At 40.9% G+C, this 17,943-nt stretch overlaps 1 protein-coding gene and 1 long non-coding RNA gene across 2 annotated transcripts in view; both read right to left on the minus strand.

The window, feature by feature from the left end:
- The window catches only part of LOC117738066 (F-BAR and double SH3 domains protein 1-like), a 34,038-nt gene extending 25,816 nt beyond the window's left edge, over positions 1-8,222 (minus strand). The window contains exons 1-3 of the mRNA XM_034544360.1: positions 8,117-8,222; positions 1,292-1,389; positions 1,085-1,130 (exon numbers count right to left, since the gene is read on the minus strand). Of these exons, the coding sequence (XP_034400251.1) occupies positions 1,085-1,130; positions 1,292-1,389; positions 8,117-8,137 (165 nt within the window). The 5' untranslated portion in view covers positions 8,138-8,222. The remainder of the gene's footprint in view (positions 1-1,084; positions 1,131-1,291; positions 1,390-8,116) is intronic.
- Positions 8,223-12,753: 4,531 nt separating this feature from the next.
- Positions 12,754-17,591, minus strand: LOC117737665. Its single transcript, XR_004610055.1, has 4 exons — positions 17,450-17,591; positions 16,771-16,812; positions 14,598-14,723; positions 12,754-14,116 (listed from the first exon to the last, which is right to left on the minus strand). It is a non-coding gene; the product is annotated as an uncharacterized LOC117737665 (long non-coding RNA).
- Between the last annotated feature and the right edge of the window lie 352 nt (positions 17,592-17,943).

Here is a 17,943-nt window from a genome sequence, read left to right on the forward strand (position 1 = left end):
CAACCTTAAATCAAAAAGTCTTCACCCTAAAGTATAATTATTGTCATCGGGACATGCATTTTGTCCTCAAAAGGAAGGCTAATCCCCACACTGTTGGTGTGTAATCAGATGTATGTCCCCACCAGATCCGTAAAACACGCCATATGTTCAAACACACATATGTTAAACATTCTTCACCATTGTGCAAACAAGACATGACACGCTCTTTAGAGCTTTCCTGAGAACGTAAGAACTTGGAACGCCAGCTAAGAGATTGCATGTAAAATATGGGATCACTTATCAATTAACTTAAAATACTGTAGTTGTAAATAATAAATGGACTTGAGAAAAGTGGTGCATCAAAGAATATATTTGATATAGACTGTACTTGTATAGATCTTTCTATTATTCCGACTACTCAAAGCTCTCTAACACTACATGTCATCATTCACCCATGTACACCATTTTTACAATGATGGGAGGAGCTACCTGCCCCCTGCCTATCTGGAGTATCTAACATTGATACAACATTCACACACTGTTCTGGAGCAATTTGAGGTTAAGTGTCCTGCCCACATTGACACTGAAGGAGCTGGAAATCGAACAGGAATCAAACCACCAATCTTTAGATTGAAGAATGACCCGCTCTATCACTGAGCCACAACTCAAGAGAGGAAGTTTGGTCAGCCACAGCTGAACACCAGTATGCACTTCCATGTGTCTCCTGTGCTGCCCTGTCTTTCTCTGTGTCTGTGCTTGGTCTTTGTGCAGTGCTCCTTCTTTCATTTTCCTGGCAACTCCTCATCTTGTTTTTCTAGACTGACAATAAAGAGAGAGTTCAGATTTGTTTTAATGGGGTCGTAGTCCACCAAGTAACTTCACAACAAAAATACAAAAATAGAGAATAATCTCTATCAAGAGAGGCATCTATGTTGAAACATACCAACACGCACACTGAGTCAGATGGGAAACAAACAACAACACAGCACTCAGGCTCTGATATGGGACCTCAAATCAATAAATCATCAGCATTTCCAGTAAAAAAAAAAAAAAAAGTTCCAGTCATAGGACTAATAGTGGACTAGAATAGTTTATGGGTACTCACCTGACCATACTCTTTCTCTATAGCTGCTCGCTGCTTACTGAACGTCCTTAGGGAACAGGGAATAACAACGCAGAGCATCATCAGAGCATCAAACGCCATTTGACATGCTCTCACTCTCTCCATTGATCTTTTTGCATATGGCCCTCTGTCTCTGTCTCACAACGGGAGGATTTCATGCAGATGTCCATAGTCTGGTAAACATTGTACCTGATCTCCTCCAGCAGTTCAGTGTCCTGATGTTGTTTTGTCTGCAATTTGCTGAGCTGCTCTGAGAACAGCAGTTTCACCTGCTGGCTCTCCTTTACCTGCACGTACACACACACGCACGCAAGTACACATGCACATGATCATACACACGCATGCAAGCATGTACACACGGACGCACACGCAGGCAAGCACACACACACACATGTACACACACGCACGTACACACGCACGCACACACAGGCAAGCGCACACACGTACACGTGCACGCACACACATGCACGCACGTACACAAGCACGTACACAAGCATGTACACATGCACGCACACACGCACACGCAGACAAGCACACACACACGCAAACACACACACACAGGCACGCCCATACACACACACACACACACACACACACACAGTATTTAATTTGGATATTTTGACGACTTTTTAAACATTTTGAATGCAGGACTTATAACAAAGTATTTCCTGCTACTACTCCTCCTTAGAAGTAAAATAAGTATTCAATATATATTCTATAATACTTCCTCCACTACTAGCCATCAGTCAAGATTGGTTAGCAAACAACACTGTTCAGTCAGTAATCTTTTTGCTGTTATACTGTTTCGCAACTAATGTTCTGTAGTTAGTAAAATACATAATCAAATAATTTCATAAATTGAAGAAACACTGTTTCTCTTCGTCTATTATTGAGAAATAATGCGCTTATAGATCATTCTAAAAACTCATAGCAGGTAGCATAAAACAAATGTGACAACACAAGCTACACATTTAGCAAACTCTTGTTTGCAAGAAAGCTAAAACATTGTGTCACGTGGGAGTGGTTACAAAATATGATATTTTGCCCATCTTTGAAGACAGGACTTTACGAATGTCAAGTTAGATAACCACAATGTCTCATTTAAGTTTTTGGTTAAATGCACAATATACTATAAATGTAAATGAAATTGTACATGTTACCTGCCTTATTGTGTGACTATTAACATTAACAGTATTAGACTGGGTATTGATCAACATCTTGTTAACTGACTGATAACATCTCATACTATCAAACTAATTATGCAATGTACCATTACTCAACCTGCATGAAACTACAATATAGCTACACTGAACAGAACACATTAATTTTACTGATGCATGTCTACATCAGTGACATAAGAAGCAAACAGAGGGCTTATTTATGGTTACATAACTAGAAAGCAAAGTTACTTAGTTCTTGAAGCTGTAGTTAAAATAAGATGGATCAAAGCAGTGATAGGTCAGTGACCATTTTGTTGCCACCGTAACGTGGTAGAGGAGTGGCTCAGTGATCCTGGGAGCTATGTTGTCTGGAGCAATAGCCCATGGTAGGGTCTCCCAAGGCAAACATTACATGTCATTTAGCTGATGCTTTTATCCAAAGTGACTTACAATAAGTGCATTAAACCATGAGTCCAAACTCAGAACAACAAGAATCAAGCAAGTACAATTTCTTCAATAAAGTTAAACTACAAAGTGCTATCAGTAAGAGCCATTTAAGTGCTACCAAAGTGCTACTACGGCGCTACCTTCCCTATTCAAGGTATAGTCGAAAAAGATGTGTTTTTAGTTTGCGACGGATGATATAGAGACTTTCTGCTGTCCTGATGTCAATGGAGCTCATTCCACCAATGAGGAGCCAGCACAGCAAACAGTCGTGACTTTGTTGAGTGTTTAGCTCGCAGTGACGGAGCTACAAGCCGATTGGCAGAAGCCGAGCGAAGTGAACGAGGTGGGGTGTACGGTTTGACCATGTCCTGGATGTAGACTGGACCTGATCTGTTCGCAAGTACCAATGTTTTGAAGCGGATGCCGGCGGCCACCGGTAACCAGTGAAGGTCGCGGAGTATTGTGGGTAAATTTCGGGAGGTTGAAGATCAGTCGAGCAGCTGCATTCTGGATGAGCTGTAGAGGTCGAATGGCATTAGCAGGTAGACCTGCCAGGAGGGAGTTGCAATAGTCTAGCCGTGAGATGACCAGAGCCTGGACCAGGACCTGTGCCGCCTTCTGAGTGAGAAGAGGTCGTATTCTCCTGATGTTGTACAGCATATACCTACAGGAGCGTGTTATTGCGGTAATGTTGGCAGTCAGGGAGAGTTGACTGTCGAGTGTCACACCGAGGTTCCTGGCAGTTGGAGTCGGGGCCAACACTGAGTTGTTGAAGATGATAGACAGGTTGTGGGTGGGAGAGCCTTTTCCTGGAAGGAGAAGTTCAGTCTTGTCCGGGTTAATTTTCAGGTGGTGTGCGGACATCCACTGAGAGATGTCAGTCAGACAGGCAGAGATTCGTGCTGCTATCTGTGTTTCAGATTGGGGAAACAAGAGGATCAGTTGGGTGTCGTCAGCATAGCTGTGGTAGGTGAAGCCATGCGAGCGAATGACAGAGCAGAGAGAGTTGGTGTACAGAGAGAAGAGAAGAGGACCAAGGACTGAGCCCTGAGGGACCCCAGTGGTCAGAGGACAAGGCTCAGACACAGATCCTCTCCAGGTTACCCGGTAAGTGCGGTTGGTGAGGTAGGATGAGAAGAGTGAGAGCGCGGTGCCTGAGATACCCAGGTCCTGGAGGGAGGAAATAAGGATCTGGTGGTTCACTGTGTCAAAGGCAGTGGAAAGGTCTAGAAGGATAAGGACAGAGGAGAGAGATGCTGCTCTAGCAGTGTGAACCTGCTCAGAGACAGCAAGGAGGGCAGTCTCTGTTGAGTGGCCTGCCTTGAATCCAGACTGGTGGGGGTCTAGAAGGTTGTTACTGTGGAGATAGGAGGAGACTTGGTTAAAGATAGCTCGCTCTAGAGTTTTGGAAAGGAAGGGGAGGAGAGAAACAGGTCTGTAGTTATTGGCTTCAGACGGGTCGAGAGTAGGTTTCTTCAGGACAGGGTTGACTCTTGCCTCCTTCAGAGAGTTAGGGAAACAGCCGGTTGAGAGGGAGGTGTTTATAAGATGGGTGAGAAAGGGAAGAAGGTCAGAAGCAACAGACTGGAGAATGTGAGACGGGATGGGGTCAAGGGGGCAGGTGGTTGGGCGGCCAGAGGTTACCAAGGTAAGAACTTGATTGGGAGACAGGGGGATAAAAGAGGAAAACGAGGGGGAAGAAGATGAAGTTACTGGAGGTGTAGTTATAGAAGATGGATTAGTAAATGAGGAGCGTATGTCGTCTATCTTTTTTGTGAAGTAGTCAACAAAGTGGCTTGGTAGAAGAATAGAGAAGAGCTTTTTGGGGTTAGACAAAGAGGATTCGATTCTGGATTGGTAAGTCCAAACAGGTCTCAGGGGAGAGCCCAGACTATGAGTGGTTAAAAAAAACCTGATGAATAGTGGCCCGCAGAATGAAGCTACCTCGCCCGGACCAGGAAATCCGGGACACCATCCCGAAACCAGACCCAGGAGGGAAGCTCACTGACGAGCGTCTGGTGGCCGGGCTTTTGCCCAAAGGAACATTATGGAGAAGCCACCCTGTGGACTCACCACCTGCAGGGATAAGAATCAGGGTCGGGTGCTATGTAGACCAGGCGGCGGGCCGACAGGGGGCAGCATAGACTAGCTCTAGGGACGCTAGCGTCACCGCCCTAAGATGCTGAAGCGCTGAACATTGTCTTGGCTGACACGCCTTTTCAATGTCGCATGGTGGTCGTGAACAGTGCCCATGGACTGGTAGACCGGGGTGGTGGTTCCCATCTGCAGCCATTAGAGCCCCTCGACTTTGGAATGACCTCCCTGAGGGGATAAGGCTCGCAGAATCAGTAACTTCTTTTAAATCACTTCTTAAAACCCATTTTATAGAACTGCTTTCATGCAGTTCTTTGTTTCCCCTATTTTAATTAGTCTGTTCTGCTTTATTTTGTATTTGTATTTTTCTATTCCATTATTGTGTTCATTGCCTATATGCCATGGTCTCCTTTGCCTCCTTTATTTCTGAAATGTTTTTGCCTTGCTTCTATGTAGAGCACTTTGTAAACCCTGTTTTTAAGGTGCTATATAAATAAAGTTATTATTATTATCTTCAAATGGGGACCGGAGAGTGTACTCGAACTATCGGGGTATCACACTACTCAGCCTCCAGGGGAAAGCTTATGCCAGGGTGCTGGAAAGGAGGCTCCGACCGTTTGTCGAACCTCAGATTCAAGAGGAGCAGTGCGGATTTCCTCTCGGTTGTGGAACAGGGGACCGGCACTTTACCCTCGCAAGACTACTGGAGGAGTCCTGGGAGTTTGCCCAACCAGTCTACATGCTCTTTGTAGACTTGGAGAAGGCTTTCGACCGGGTCCCTTTGGGGTTTTTGTAGGCGGTGCTGCGGGAGTATGGGGTGCCAGATCCATTGCAACAGGCTATCCAGTCTCTGTACGCCTGCAGTAAGAGCTGTGTTCGTAATCTCGGTAATAAATCAGACAAGTTCCTGTGGGTGTATGCCAGGGCTGCCAATTATCACCGGTCCTGTTTCTGACTTTCACGGACAGGATATCTAGGTGCAGCCAGCAGGCAGAGAACGTCAGGTTCGGGGGTCTCTGGATTGCCTCTCTGATGTGGTCCTGTTAGTCTCCTCTGTGACCTGCAGCGTTTTGCAGCCGAGTGTGAAGCGGCGGGGATGAGAGTCTCAAATCTGAGGCCATGGTGCTCTGCCGGAAACCGGTGGATTGCTCGATCCAGGTGGGCACAGAGAGCCTACCGCAAACAAAGGAGTTCAAGTATCTCGGGGTCTTGTTCGCAAATGATGGTAGGATGGAGCGGAAGATTGACGGATCGATGCGGCTGCAGTAGTAAAACAGGCGCTGCACCTGACCGTCTTGGTGAAGAGGGAGCTGAGCCGGAAGGTAAAGCTCTCAATTTACTGGTCGGTCTACGTTCACACGCTTCCTCCATAGGGTGGACGTGCTCAGCCTTAGAGATAGGGTAAGGAGCTCAGACATTATGAGGGAACTTGGAGTTGAGACGCTACTTCCGGTCACATACATCTGGTAGGAGACCCCGGGGAAGACCAAGGACACGCTTAAGTGATTATTTCTCGCCTGGGAATGCCTCGGGATCCCCAGAATGAGCTGGAAAATGTTGTGGGCGAGAGGGAAGCCTGGGTCGACCTGCTGGGACTGCTGTCACTGCGACCCGACCTTGGATAAGCAGCTGAAAAATGGATGGATGAAAATGCTCTCCAGGAATGTACTACTGTTTTTGTTTCGTTTTTCATTTGTTGTGTCACAAATGGGCTACAACATAATTGCACTGTGCATCCCTGTGTTGCATAATGAAAATTATTGAACCTTGAATCCTTGAGACATTGTTGTCATAGAAACATCTTTAAAGTGCTCGGAGGGCTTTTTAGTTGAAACCATGTGTTGTAGAACTACATAGCTTCTGTCAGAAAAAGATGATATGTGGACACAGGCCCTTACTGTTTTTCTCCATGGCTTATAAACAAGAAATGGAACTATTATGAACATTATGAAAATATTATGTATGGAATTTCAGACACAGCGCAATACTCCAGAGAGAACCTCTTAACACACACTGTTTTTCGAATACCCACCAGGACTGACATTTTTAATCTAAAAAGTACATTTAAGAACAAACAATAACCCACCCATTTAATTTCGTATTATGACTACACCACACTTTTTTATTCTACAGAGGTGTTTAAAAAGCCATTGGATAGGCTCTTCAGTCTAAACAACATTAAGACTTCATGGCAGACCTTTGACATTAAAAAAAGCACAGGTGTAACTAATGACATTGAATACGCCCTTGTTCCATTTACCATCCCATCAGTGAGCCAGCATAAAAAATATCAGGGGCCTGGAACTGGAACACCTGGCTGGAATGTTTCCCCCATTAAGTAATAATTTACACCTACGCTACAATTGTAATATTTCTCTAATGACGTGGAAATGTCTACCATGACAACATTGTATTAGCTGATGGTAGAAGTTTGTAAATCAAAGGCCAACCTAGGCGTTCTTAACATATTCACAGTCACATCCTAAGAACATTTGTTTTCTTCTTTCATCATTTGAAATATTGAAGTTCTCTTTAAAAAAAATAAGTTTTTCTGTCAACCAGTGTTAGGTGTTCATTTAATTGATATTCAAACGTAGTGTTTAAGAGTAAGAATTCTTAATTTCTTGAGAGGTGATATCAATCATAAAGCTTTCAAAACAACATACAAAAACATTGCTAAAAAGGTTTATGGTAAAGGTTTTGAAACTTCCTGTTGTGCTCCTGGAATTGTAAATGTTCCCATTTCCATTTTACCAGTAACACAAACAATTTGTAATTGCTTATTCACCATCAAAGTCAGAAATTAAAGCAAAATGACAAATGTTTAGTAATATTAATTATAATATAAGTCCAACTCCAACTGTGTGCAAGATGTAATGTCTCAAAAGTTAGAAGGTCTTAACTGTCTTAAAATATACACGTTCAGCTTGTAGAGTACATTTATTTAGAACATGTAACAAATACTTGAAGTTTCGGTACATGTACTGTTATTGGCATTCACAAAATACCTTTTCAATACTTGCAGACAGATGCTTTCACAGAAAATGCATCCACTATCCAAAACAAAGTATTTCAAATGCAATTTGTATATAATATAGTATATACTCCATCAATATATCACCTACTGTATCTCTTGGAAGGATACTATGTATAATGCATGTATTGTTGTATAAGTATTAATTGGAAAATTATTAAATTTAAAAGGACGGTGTGCCAGAGGAGCAGAGATTAAAGTAGTGGAGTAGAGACACATAGTGTCACACTCTCAACATAAATATGAACTCTTCTTGCCCAGTAGTCTATGGTATCTTACCTTTCTGGCTGGTGGCTGCATAACTGGTTGCTGATAATGTCCCTTTTTCTCTCTGATGTTATATTACTGCTACTTCCTCAGTATTTCAACATTCTGCATGCATGTGTGCGTGTTCTCTCTCTCTCTTTCTCTCTGTGATGCTGTCTTGGAGAAGTGTATTGTAAGATGCTGTCTACAGAGAAGTGATCTCTGCTGCCCTCTGTCTACAGAGGGCAGCAGAGATCAGTGGCTACGTCATTAAACAATACAACAAGTCACAAAGCCACAAATCGAGCACATCGATTTGTGGCTCAATCTGTGGCTCAATCTGATATCTGTGCTCAATCGAGCCTTGAGCACAGATATGTGAAAATGTGTTCATTCAATTCAATTCAGTTTATTATGTATAGCCCAATATCACAAATTACAACTTATCCTCAGAGGGCTCTACAATCTGTACACATACAACATCCCTGTCCCAGGACCTCACATCGGATCAGGAAAAACTCCCAAATAATAGAAAAAAAACTTTCACAGTGAAAAAAGTGAAGAAACCTTCAGGAGAGCAACAGAGGAGGATCCCTCTCCCCGGATGGACAGAAGCAATCGATGTCATGTGTACAGATGAACAGAGTTACAGAGTTACAACACATGCAATGAATATGACAGAAAATATGAATAATGAGTAGTAGGCATGGACCACGATCCAGATAACCACGATCCATGTAAATAGAAGGAGATAGGGAGGAGGGGCATCAGCAGAGCCATGGCAGGAGGCAGGACCATGGAGGAAGGAGGCCGTCCCGTCATGTAGGAGGCATCGCGAAGGAGGCTGTACCAATGAGGAAGGAGTCCAGGCCCCATGTTGGGCTCCAGTGTAACAAGCTCCTGGCTGTCATCTACGGGTTTCTCCCGGTGTCTGTGGCGTCTGTGCTCTCGTCATACGCAAATTAATTAGCTGACAAGTCTCGGATTCGCCACACAACTGTGTTTTTGGAGATGCTCACGTTGTTGAATTCCGGCATCATTTCTGTGAACATTATTCCTGCGACTTTAGTGAGGCACTGTTTTTTAAGGTCGCCGTCTGAGAAAGGTTTCCTGTGTCGCGCTACGAGATGAGAGACCTCGCAGCTGGCTAGTGGTATTTTCATGTGTTTTGTTCACGGTAAAAATATGATTGTTGAGCTAGCAGGCAAGTTGGCATTTGCTTGACTTTCTCTTCTCACTTGGCACCAGTGTACGTCTGATGCTTGGTTTCGTAGTGTTGTCCTACATAATAATATTTCATCACAGCAACAGTTACATTGCAAATCAAACATACACACTTCCTCTTGACTTCTTTGAACAAATATTAGTTTTTCCACCATGTCTGAAATGTTCTACACTCACTTGCTATCTTTCGTTTCTTTGGTTCTGACATTTTTGGTCATCCGTGGCAAAACCTTATCTGCCTTTTTGTTTTGCGGATAATATGACTTGTTGAAGACAGTAGCTCCATCTAGTGATTACCCTAAGAACTACAAAACACTCAAGTGCATATTCCATTACATTTTTTGAATCTGCTGCGGGTCAATAAAAAATGGGCCGAGGGCCGCAATTGGCCCACAGACAGTTTGGTCACCCCTGCATTAGCTGAACACTCGGTTGTTGGCTCTTAGTCTCAGGTTAAAAAATGTTGTCAAATTGGCAGACCTCACATGGGAAGCACCCTCACCTCTGTCTAGCTGACCGCCGGTGCTGTGCTAACCTCAGTCACATAGGGCTGTACAAACCAGAACACCATCACAGCCAGACCTAGTAGCAAAGAGCAGGCCTGGTCCTCTTCGCTTCTTGGTGGCTGTGCAAGCACCGTGCCAGCGAGAACGCCATGACAGACACACCAATAATGTCTAGTCCGGTTCTTTTTGACCAGAGACTGTATACGAGAAGGTTTGACACTAGGTTGAACCGGTCCTACGCAGAATCGATCGGCACGCAAAGCATACCGGTTAGATTTGATCCCGACTTGATCCCGACGTCATGCACACATGGTCAATGCTAATCTCATTAGAGCAAGGCGGCCGCAGATTTTAGAGCCAGGCGCCGCAGTAAGCGCTCTACCAACTACGTGGCCCAGTGCATGATGGGAAACGTATGGCTGTCGCCACATCAGAGAGCCGATTGGCACTTAGATTTGACAAAAAAACACCACGTGTTGTAGAAAATCCTTATTTTCTGTGTAATACTTAACGCTCGATTGTTGGCTGTTAGTCTCAGGTTTAATCTAAAGACGTACATTGTTGATTTTATTGTTTCTGTTTTTACCATGTAAAGTGCCTTGAGTACCTTTTTTTAAAGCTCTCTACAAATAAAATGCATTATAATTATGAGATTGCCCTTCTAAGGAAGTTTGCTCCATGTTATAACCCTCAGACCTGCAAACATCGCGAAAGCTTGAAAGCATATGGCGTCACTAATTTGTAAGAATCTTGCTTAGTTTGGCGAGATAGTCTTAAAACATATAAGAAAGCCCTCCTTAATGTCAGAATAGCCTATTACTCATCAATCAAGGCAAATAAGAACAACCCCAGGTTTCTCTTTAACACTGTAGCCAGGCTGACAGTCACAGCTCTGTGCAGCCGTGTATTCCTATAGACCTCAGTAGTTGATGATCTATTAGGCAATATTATCAAGAAACACTCCATAAACTGTCATTGTTATGCAGATGATACTCAATTATATCTATCGATTAAACCAGACGAAACCAACCAGCTCGCTAAACTTCAAGCTTGTCTTAGAGACATAAAAACATGGATGACCTGCAACTTCCTGATGTCAAAAAAAGTTATTTTACCACGTCCAGAACACCTCAAATCAATTATCTAATGATATGGTGTAGATGGCATTGCCCTGGCATCCAACAACACCGTAAAGAATCTCGGCGTTATCTTTGATCAGGACTTATCCTTTAACTCTGCCTTAGCACTACCTTTTTTCACCTACATAACATTAAAAAAATTAGACATCTTCTCTCAAAGCGATGCAGAAAAACTGGTTCAAGCATTTGTTACTTCTAGACTAGATTACTGCAATTCCTTATTATCAGGCTGCTCTAATAAGTCTCTTAAATCCCTCCAGTTGATCCAGAATGCTGCAGCTCGTGTACTTACAAAAACTAAGAAAAGAGATCACATGACTCCTGTATTAGCTGCTCTGCACTGGCTCCCTGTAAAATCAAGAATCACATTTAAAATTCTTCTCCTCACCTACAAAGCCTTGATTGGTGATGCACCATCATATTTTAAGGAGCTTGCAGTACCATTTTGCCCCATTAGAGAGCTGTGCTCACTACATGTGGTTCCTAGAGTCCTAAAAAGTAGGATGGGAGCCAGAGCCTTCAGTTATCAAGCTCCTCTTTTTTGGAGTCACCACATTTAAGAGTAGACTTAAGACTTTTCTTTTTGATAGCGCTTATAGTTATGACTGAATCAGCTTTGCCCTGGTCCAGCCCCTAGATATGCTGCTATAGGACTAGACTGCTGGAGGACATCTTAGGATACACTGAGCTCCTCTCATCCTCTTCTCTCTCTCCTTCTGGACTTCATTGCACATTACTAATTATACTTCTTCCCCGGAGTCTTTGTGCCTTCACGCCTCACAGGGTCCGTTGATCCTGGCTGTGTCTGGAGCCAGCCCTGTCTCCTGGGCCCTTGCCCCTGTTTCCTTGCCCCTGCTTCCTGCCCCTGACCTGGCAATGTTTTGCTTGGCAGGAATAAAATTAACATTTAAACATTCACAGTTTGGTTAGGTTTAGACAAAAAAATGACTTAGTAAAAAAAAAAGATATCACAAATAGGGCTTGAGTAAGTAGTTTGTTCAGTAACTTATGTGTTGTAAGTTAAGTCATTTGACAGAATGTTGACTTCTAGACACGAACAACAGTCCTGTGTTTATTGGACCGGTACATCCACCCCAACCACCTCCATCGGCTGACTTCCTCCTTTTACGCCCTCTGATATTGGAGTGCCGTTGGGTACTTTGGTAGGTCAACCCCAGAAGTCAGCAACCTACTGGTTCCCTCGACAAAAATCCAATGGGCTTTTTCCATTGTATAGTAGATTTTTGCAGAAAACAAGCTCTGTGACAAAAACCTTTATAATACTTAAACCTTTTTTACCACTGTTACGATTTACAAAGCATAATGCAATAGGCAAAACTAAAAAGCTAATGTTAGGCCATAAACAAACTACACCACGGTCGCATAAGCGCAAGTATACACAACGAGGCTGTGAAGGTTGTTTACTGTAGATGGTGTGATGAAATGTTGTGGTCTCATTTAGCCACAGGATGTTAAAAAAACACTTTAAAACCCCCATTGACAAGGGAACTCATTCCTGCAGCACTCTGTACGCTGCAGTCTCCATCAGAATGATCACTTCCATTCAATTATTATCATAAATAATTGCATACAAATTAACATATATTCTCTTCTGAGATCAGCTGTAATAGTCTCCTACAACATATAAATTATAGTTAGGGTAAAAAGGAATATACCAAAGAACCAACATACTGGATTAATGACAATAATAATTTTATTGATGCAGCACTAAGTAAGAGTTGACAAAGCGATACACAAAAAAATGAAAAGAAAAGTTACATAAGAACCCAGAAGAATTAACAAGGACATGGTCATTTAGGTGGGATGGTGGTAGAACCTGATAACATGGATCTGTGTACATTACTGTTCAGTCTTTATACAGCTTAATTAACATTATTTATTATCATAAATTCAACTGTTGTTTTTCCACACCCATATGGAGACAAATAATGAAAAGCTAAATCAATTAACGTACGCCCAACACAATGATAAATTAATAATAAATAACATAAATAATAGGTCCAAAACAATACATTATATTTCATGGGCAGCATCAATATTGTCAAAACACCATTTCTAATCCACAAAAGTACTTTTATCATACATCTAAATATTAATCATGCAGCACACTAAGAGGTATGATAATCAAATATATGATGCATGTTCATGAGATGAATTGATCGTGATCAGTTATTGAGTTATTCCTTACCTATAACTGCAGATTTATTTCATTTAATAATGTACTCATTTAACTTAACCTACTATCTGATTCTGCTCAGGTGTTGCTACGACTGAGACTACTAAGTCTCGACTTTAAAAATATAAAAAATAAAAATAAAAACATTGATATTTTGTTATATCAGTCGTAAGTCACGCAAAGCGTTGTTAGTGTCGTTAGTCACTTGAGTCATGTGAGTCAAGGGACTCTTTTCCTAGACATACTACGAAATAAGTATGTTTGGTACATTATCTAAGTTAAGATATGAATAAAGATAAGTCAAACTTGATTTTTGGTTTATTCCGAGACACCAACAGTTGTCTTGTGTTTTTATCCATCCACCCAACCTCCTGTTAGTGATTAGAAATGTATTTCTAATCACAAATATAATCTGGGGGAAACAGGGATCCTTTGAAATGTAACTGGCAATGCAGTTTTGTTGTATGGGAAGATAATTTTAGGAAACCAGGCTACTCATTCTGATCCATCTGGACAACTGACTAAAAACCTAAATAAATTACATGGCAAGCATTTTTTTAATCAATTGGATGTAAAGCTGTCCAACACATTTTTCTGACTCTTTTTTAAAACTTGCTTAGCTTCTTATATGAGTGAAAATCCACCAAAAGAACTGTCCATTCTTATTCCAAATTATGCTTCATAAATCGTGAGAACATCTGTTCAGTAACCAGCTGGAATAAAATACTTTAAGAAAGTCAGACAAATATGCTTTGAAGCATACAATGATCACACTGATGACTGCAGAATAATCTGTCATTGCTGAATGTAAATGAATTCGAATGACTGAAGCAGAAACAGGTTCACAGGTAACCACAGATAACTGAGGTTATTTACTTGAGCGTTTCAGTTGTGCCAGGTGTTCCAGTTTCTTATGAAGGCTTTTTGGTGAGAGGTTCACAGGCAACGAACATAAGGTCATATTTTCCTGAAGAGAGAAGCACATGGACATTAATGTTAAGTCATTTTGCAACCCTTCAGCTCATTTTTTTGTTTTTAGTGGACATTTACAGTATGGTTCAGTCTCACCACTCTCATTGTTTTTAAATCTTCTTAATATTTAATTTTTTATTTAAACATTGACAGGTTTATAGTACAAGAACGATTTGATAGATTTGATAGCCAATGCAAATGGCAAATGGAATTGCATTTGTATTGCAAGTCCACTTACCTTTACCAAATGAATGTCTCAAAATCATGAAGGCAAGGTAGTACAAAATGTAAACCATACTTTACAGGTGCTTTACACTTCATGCCGTCATACACATCTGTACACTGATGGCAGGGCTCCCATACAAGGTACCACCTCACCTGCCCATCAGGACTTAATTAATTCACATTCACAGCCATTCAAACACTTGTATTGTTATATTCACACGCAGACACAATCCTCAACCATGATTACTTACCCAACACTGTGGAAAGGTTTTCCACTTTGTCAGTGCCTTGATCAGATGCTTTATGGCTTCCTGATGGGAAATACTTTTGTGCAGGGACTGCAGGGCTTTGATAGCATAACCAGGAGAGGCACATTCCTGTCCAGAGGGCAGACATAGAAACGTCAGAACACATGAATGCCCACATATCGCCTATTTAGTTGATTCAAGAGCCATTTGATAGCTTGCTTATTGTCTTGCTTTATTTAAAAGGAGCAGCATTTCAGTACTTGAGTGTCTGGTACTGCACATGGCTGTGGCTATCATTAGGGAAACCAGATCACGATTTAATAAATTAAAATGTCACTCTTTTTTTAAAAGTTGAATTATGAGATCAATTTGAAATAAAAATTATGACATTGAACCGTTTACTTTTATTGGTGGAAATGGGATTCAATATATTTGTGTTAGTTTGAAAACATTCTCACTAAAATAAATCCAATTTCATATATATTTTGGGCTTGCAGCATAGCACACAATCTTAATCAGCACTATCTCTTATACCAGCCAGTTCTTATTCCCAACTTGTCGGTTGATGGATCGGTCAAACAAACATAGGACTTTCACCCAGAAGACAGTTGCTTGTGTCCTGTGTGAAACCAAGCTAACGTTGACTTATTTCTCCTTACTTTTGTTACGTAATTTACATACTTAAAGTTGCAAATTACAGGATTTGAATTGTAATATCCTCTCAATGGCTCTAACATGGTGACGACAAGCTGTCAGCTCACAGTTAATGGTGCTAACTGTGCTAAGAGTGCAAACAATGTCAAAGTGTTGACAGAGCTAACAGTTTTTACCAGAGGGTTTACTAGGCCTTGGCGGTTGGTTTGGACGGAGTTAGCAGCTGTAACCGCCGCATGAGCGCAAAGCAGAGCGGGGGCAATGAGCTAACCAGTGATGCACTAAAAGAACACACGGCCGGCCGGCTATAACAACATAGATGGAGAGCAACTTTATTCTCTGCTAAGTGGAGTTTACTCCACTATATCTTGACATAGCAAATAGTTGTTTGCTGCTATTTGCTGCAATAAACGGTTCTGATTCAGATTAATGTTCTTGATATTGAATTTAGCACCTTTAAATGATGGAACAAATGTACATGTACTTATTTTAACCCAAACCACAATCTTTTAAGATCTTACTGTCATTCTTATGTTAGTTGTTACAAAATGTTGACACAGTAACTGTGTAACTCTTGCAAAGCTTACTAAATTAACTGATGAAAAGGTTGATAATATATATTAATGAGTGCTCAGATTGTTCAAGTGTCTGCAGTCCAATGCCACAACCTATTTGGATAAGTCCTTTCCAGATAAAATGTTGAATTGTCAAAGTAAATATATTCATGTCACATTCATTTTAAGTTTTCCAAATTGATTCCAAATCGGGCACTGTTGTAGCTCTGGCAGGCTATGTCATATGTGGCAGAAAATCTCGCTGTTCATATTTATAAATAAATAATTTTGCAGTTTGAATTATGAAAACTGCTGTGCATTAGTATGCTTTTAAAATACATTTTAGTGACAGTTGCATGTGACACATTATCTTATGATTAGAGGCAATTAAGGCTTACAGGAGGTCTCAAGTGTCAATCAAGGTCCTCGACGATGTATTTCACACACTGGTTAATCACACAATGCGGACAGGACTTCTGAGAGGTTCTTATCTGCTTCCTGTCTTTGATCTAAACTAAATGAAACATGTTTTATGGCCTATCTCTTTGCTGGATGCTCAGAGTTTAAGATTTCAATTTATTTCATCTGACTTTCTCTGGTACATTTTCTAAAATGTCAAGACAGTTAAAACAAAAGTTTACAGCAATACCAGTAATTACTTACTCAAAAAGCTACATTTTCTAAAACTGGTAAAGCCTCACCCCAAACAGCAGCAAGCCAGTAAATACAAAGGCTGTCTGTTTTATACCTTTGTATTCATGTAATAAATATATACAAATGTCAATTAAATAATAGGTAATCTGCATGAAAATAAGTTGTTGTACAAATCATCTTCTTAAAGTGATCAATTTGAACCAGACAGATGAGATCACTATAAGAGGTTTACACTGTACAAACTCCCATTATGTTAATAATGATAATCATCTCTCTCTCTCGTATACTCAAACACAAAAACACACACTACTTACCTCTTGGGACTCGTTGAGGTTCAAACACTTGCAGGTTCCATCCTGAGGAGATAATATGAAGAGATAAGGTCAACATTTGACCAAATATTAAGTCCAGTTCATTCAACCAGCTCCCCCTTCTGAGGTGTCTTGTTTGTTGTTATCAATTCCTTCTAATTTAAAATGACACTTTTGTGACTTTTTAAGTATTTTTTTTTCTTTTAAAGCTATAACTTATCTTATTTTAAGAGTTACTACACTACAAATTAATTAATTTACTAGGATGTTAAATGCACATGTAGGGAGTTGGATCAAGATGCATTATTTGTAAGAAAGGATTAGAAAACACACTGCATTTACCAGTCAAACAAAGCTATGCAGGAATAACTGAAATTGATTCAGATCAGATAATAGCAAGTAAAGAGGAAGTGGTAAATGCTAGGCGCTGACACTGTGTGTGAACACTGCAGAATAGAGCAGTTTTAAACGCATAATACAGAGTGCTATGGCAAAGATGTCTGCATTGTATTCCCAGAAATAAAGGGAAAAATTAAAGATGGACAATAGTTCAAAGTGAAAAGAGTCAGCGAAGACTCAGAGTATTGTCTTTGATTCATGGCAGGGCAAAAAGTGAGGATGCCAAAAAGAACGAGTGGAGTTCTGTGAAGAGAAAACATGCAGAACATTATGATATACTTACGAATGAATGAATTGAGCTGCAGTTCTCAGAACAGTTCTGTCAATCCAAACAAGAAACAAAGTTAAAGAAAACACCATCATCATCAGTTTGGTCAAAGATGAAGTCCCAGCAGCAGCAAGTAATAGGCTGCTTGCACATGTTTAATGACTTATCTATTACCCACAACATTATCAGTTTTCCTTGTTGCCTATATGACGTCAGTTGGCTGATGACGTGAGAAGGATACGTCTCACATGCCTGGAAACAGTCTTCAGTGTTTGCCAATGATGTTACAAGAGGATCTTTTACCATCCACCCACTGCTTTTGATTGCTTAGTCTGGATTCACCACTGACCTCACACACACACACGCACACACACACAATACCCCCAAATATACAACATATTATAATATATACTGCACTACTGTATCATATCAAATAAACATTAAGTAAAAAGGGAAATAACTAAATCATTAGACTGTTAATGTAGAGAAGTGGAAGATTACTAAAACAA

Source organism: Cyclopterus lumpus, chromosome 10 (assembly GCF_009769545.1).
Source record: "Cyclopterus lumpus isolate fCycLum1 chromosome 10, fCycLum1.pri, whole genome shotgun sequence".
Classification (NCBI taxonomy): domain Eukaryota; kingdom Metazoa; phylum Chordata; class Actinopteri; order Perciformes; family Cyclopteridae; genus Cyclopterus; species Cyclopterus lumpus.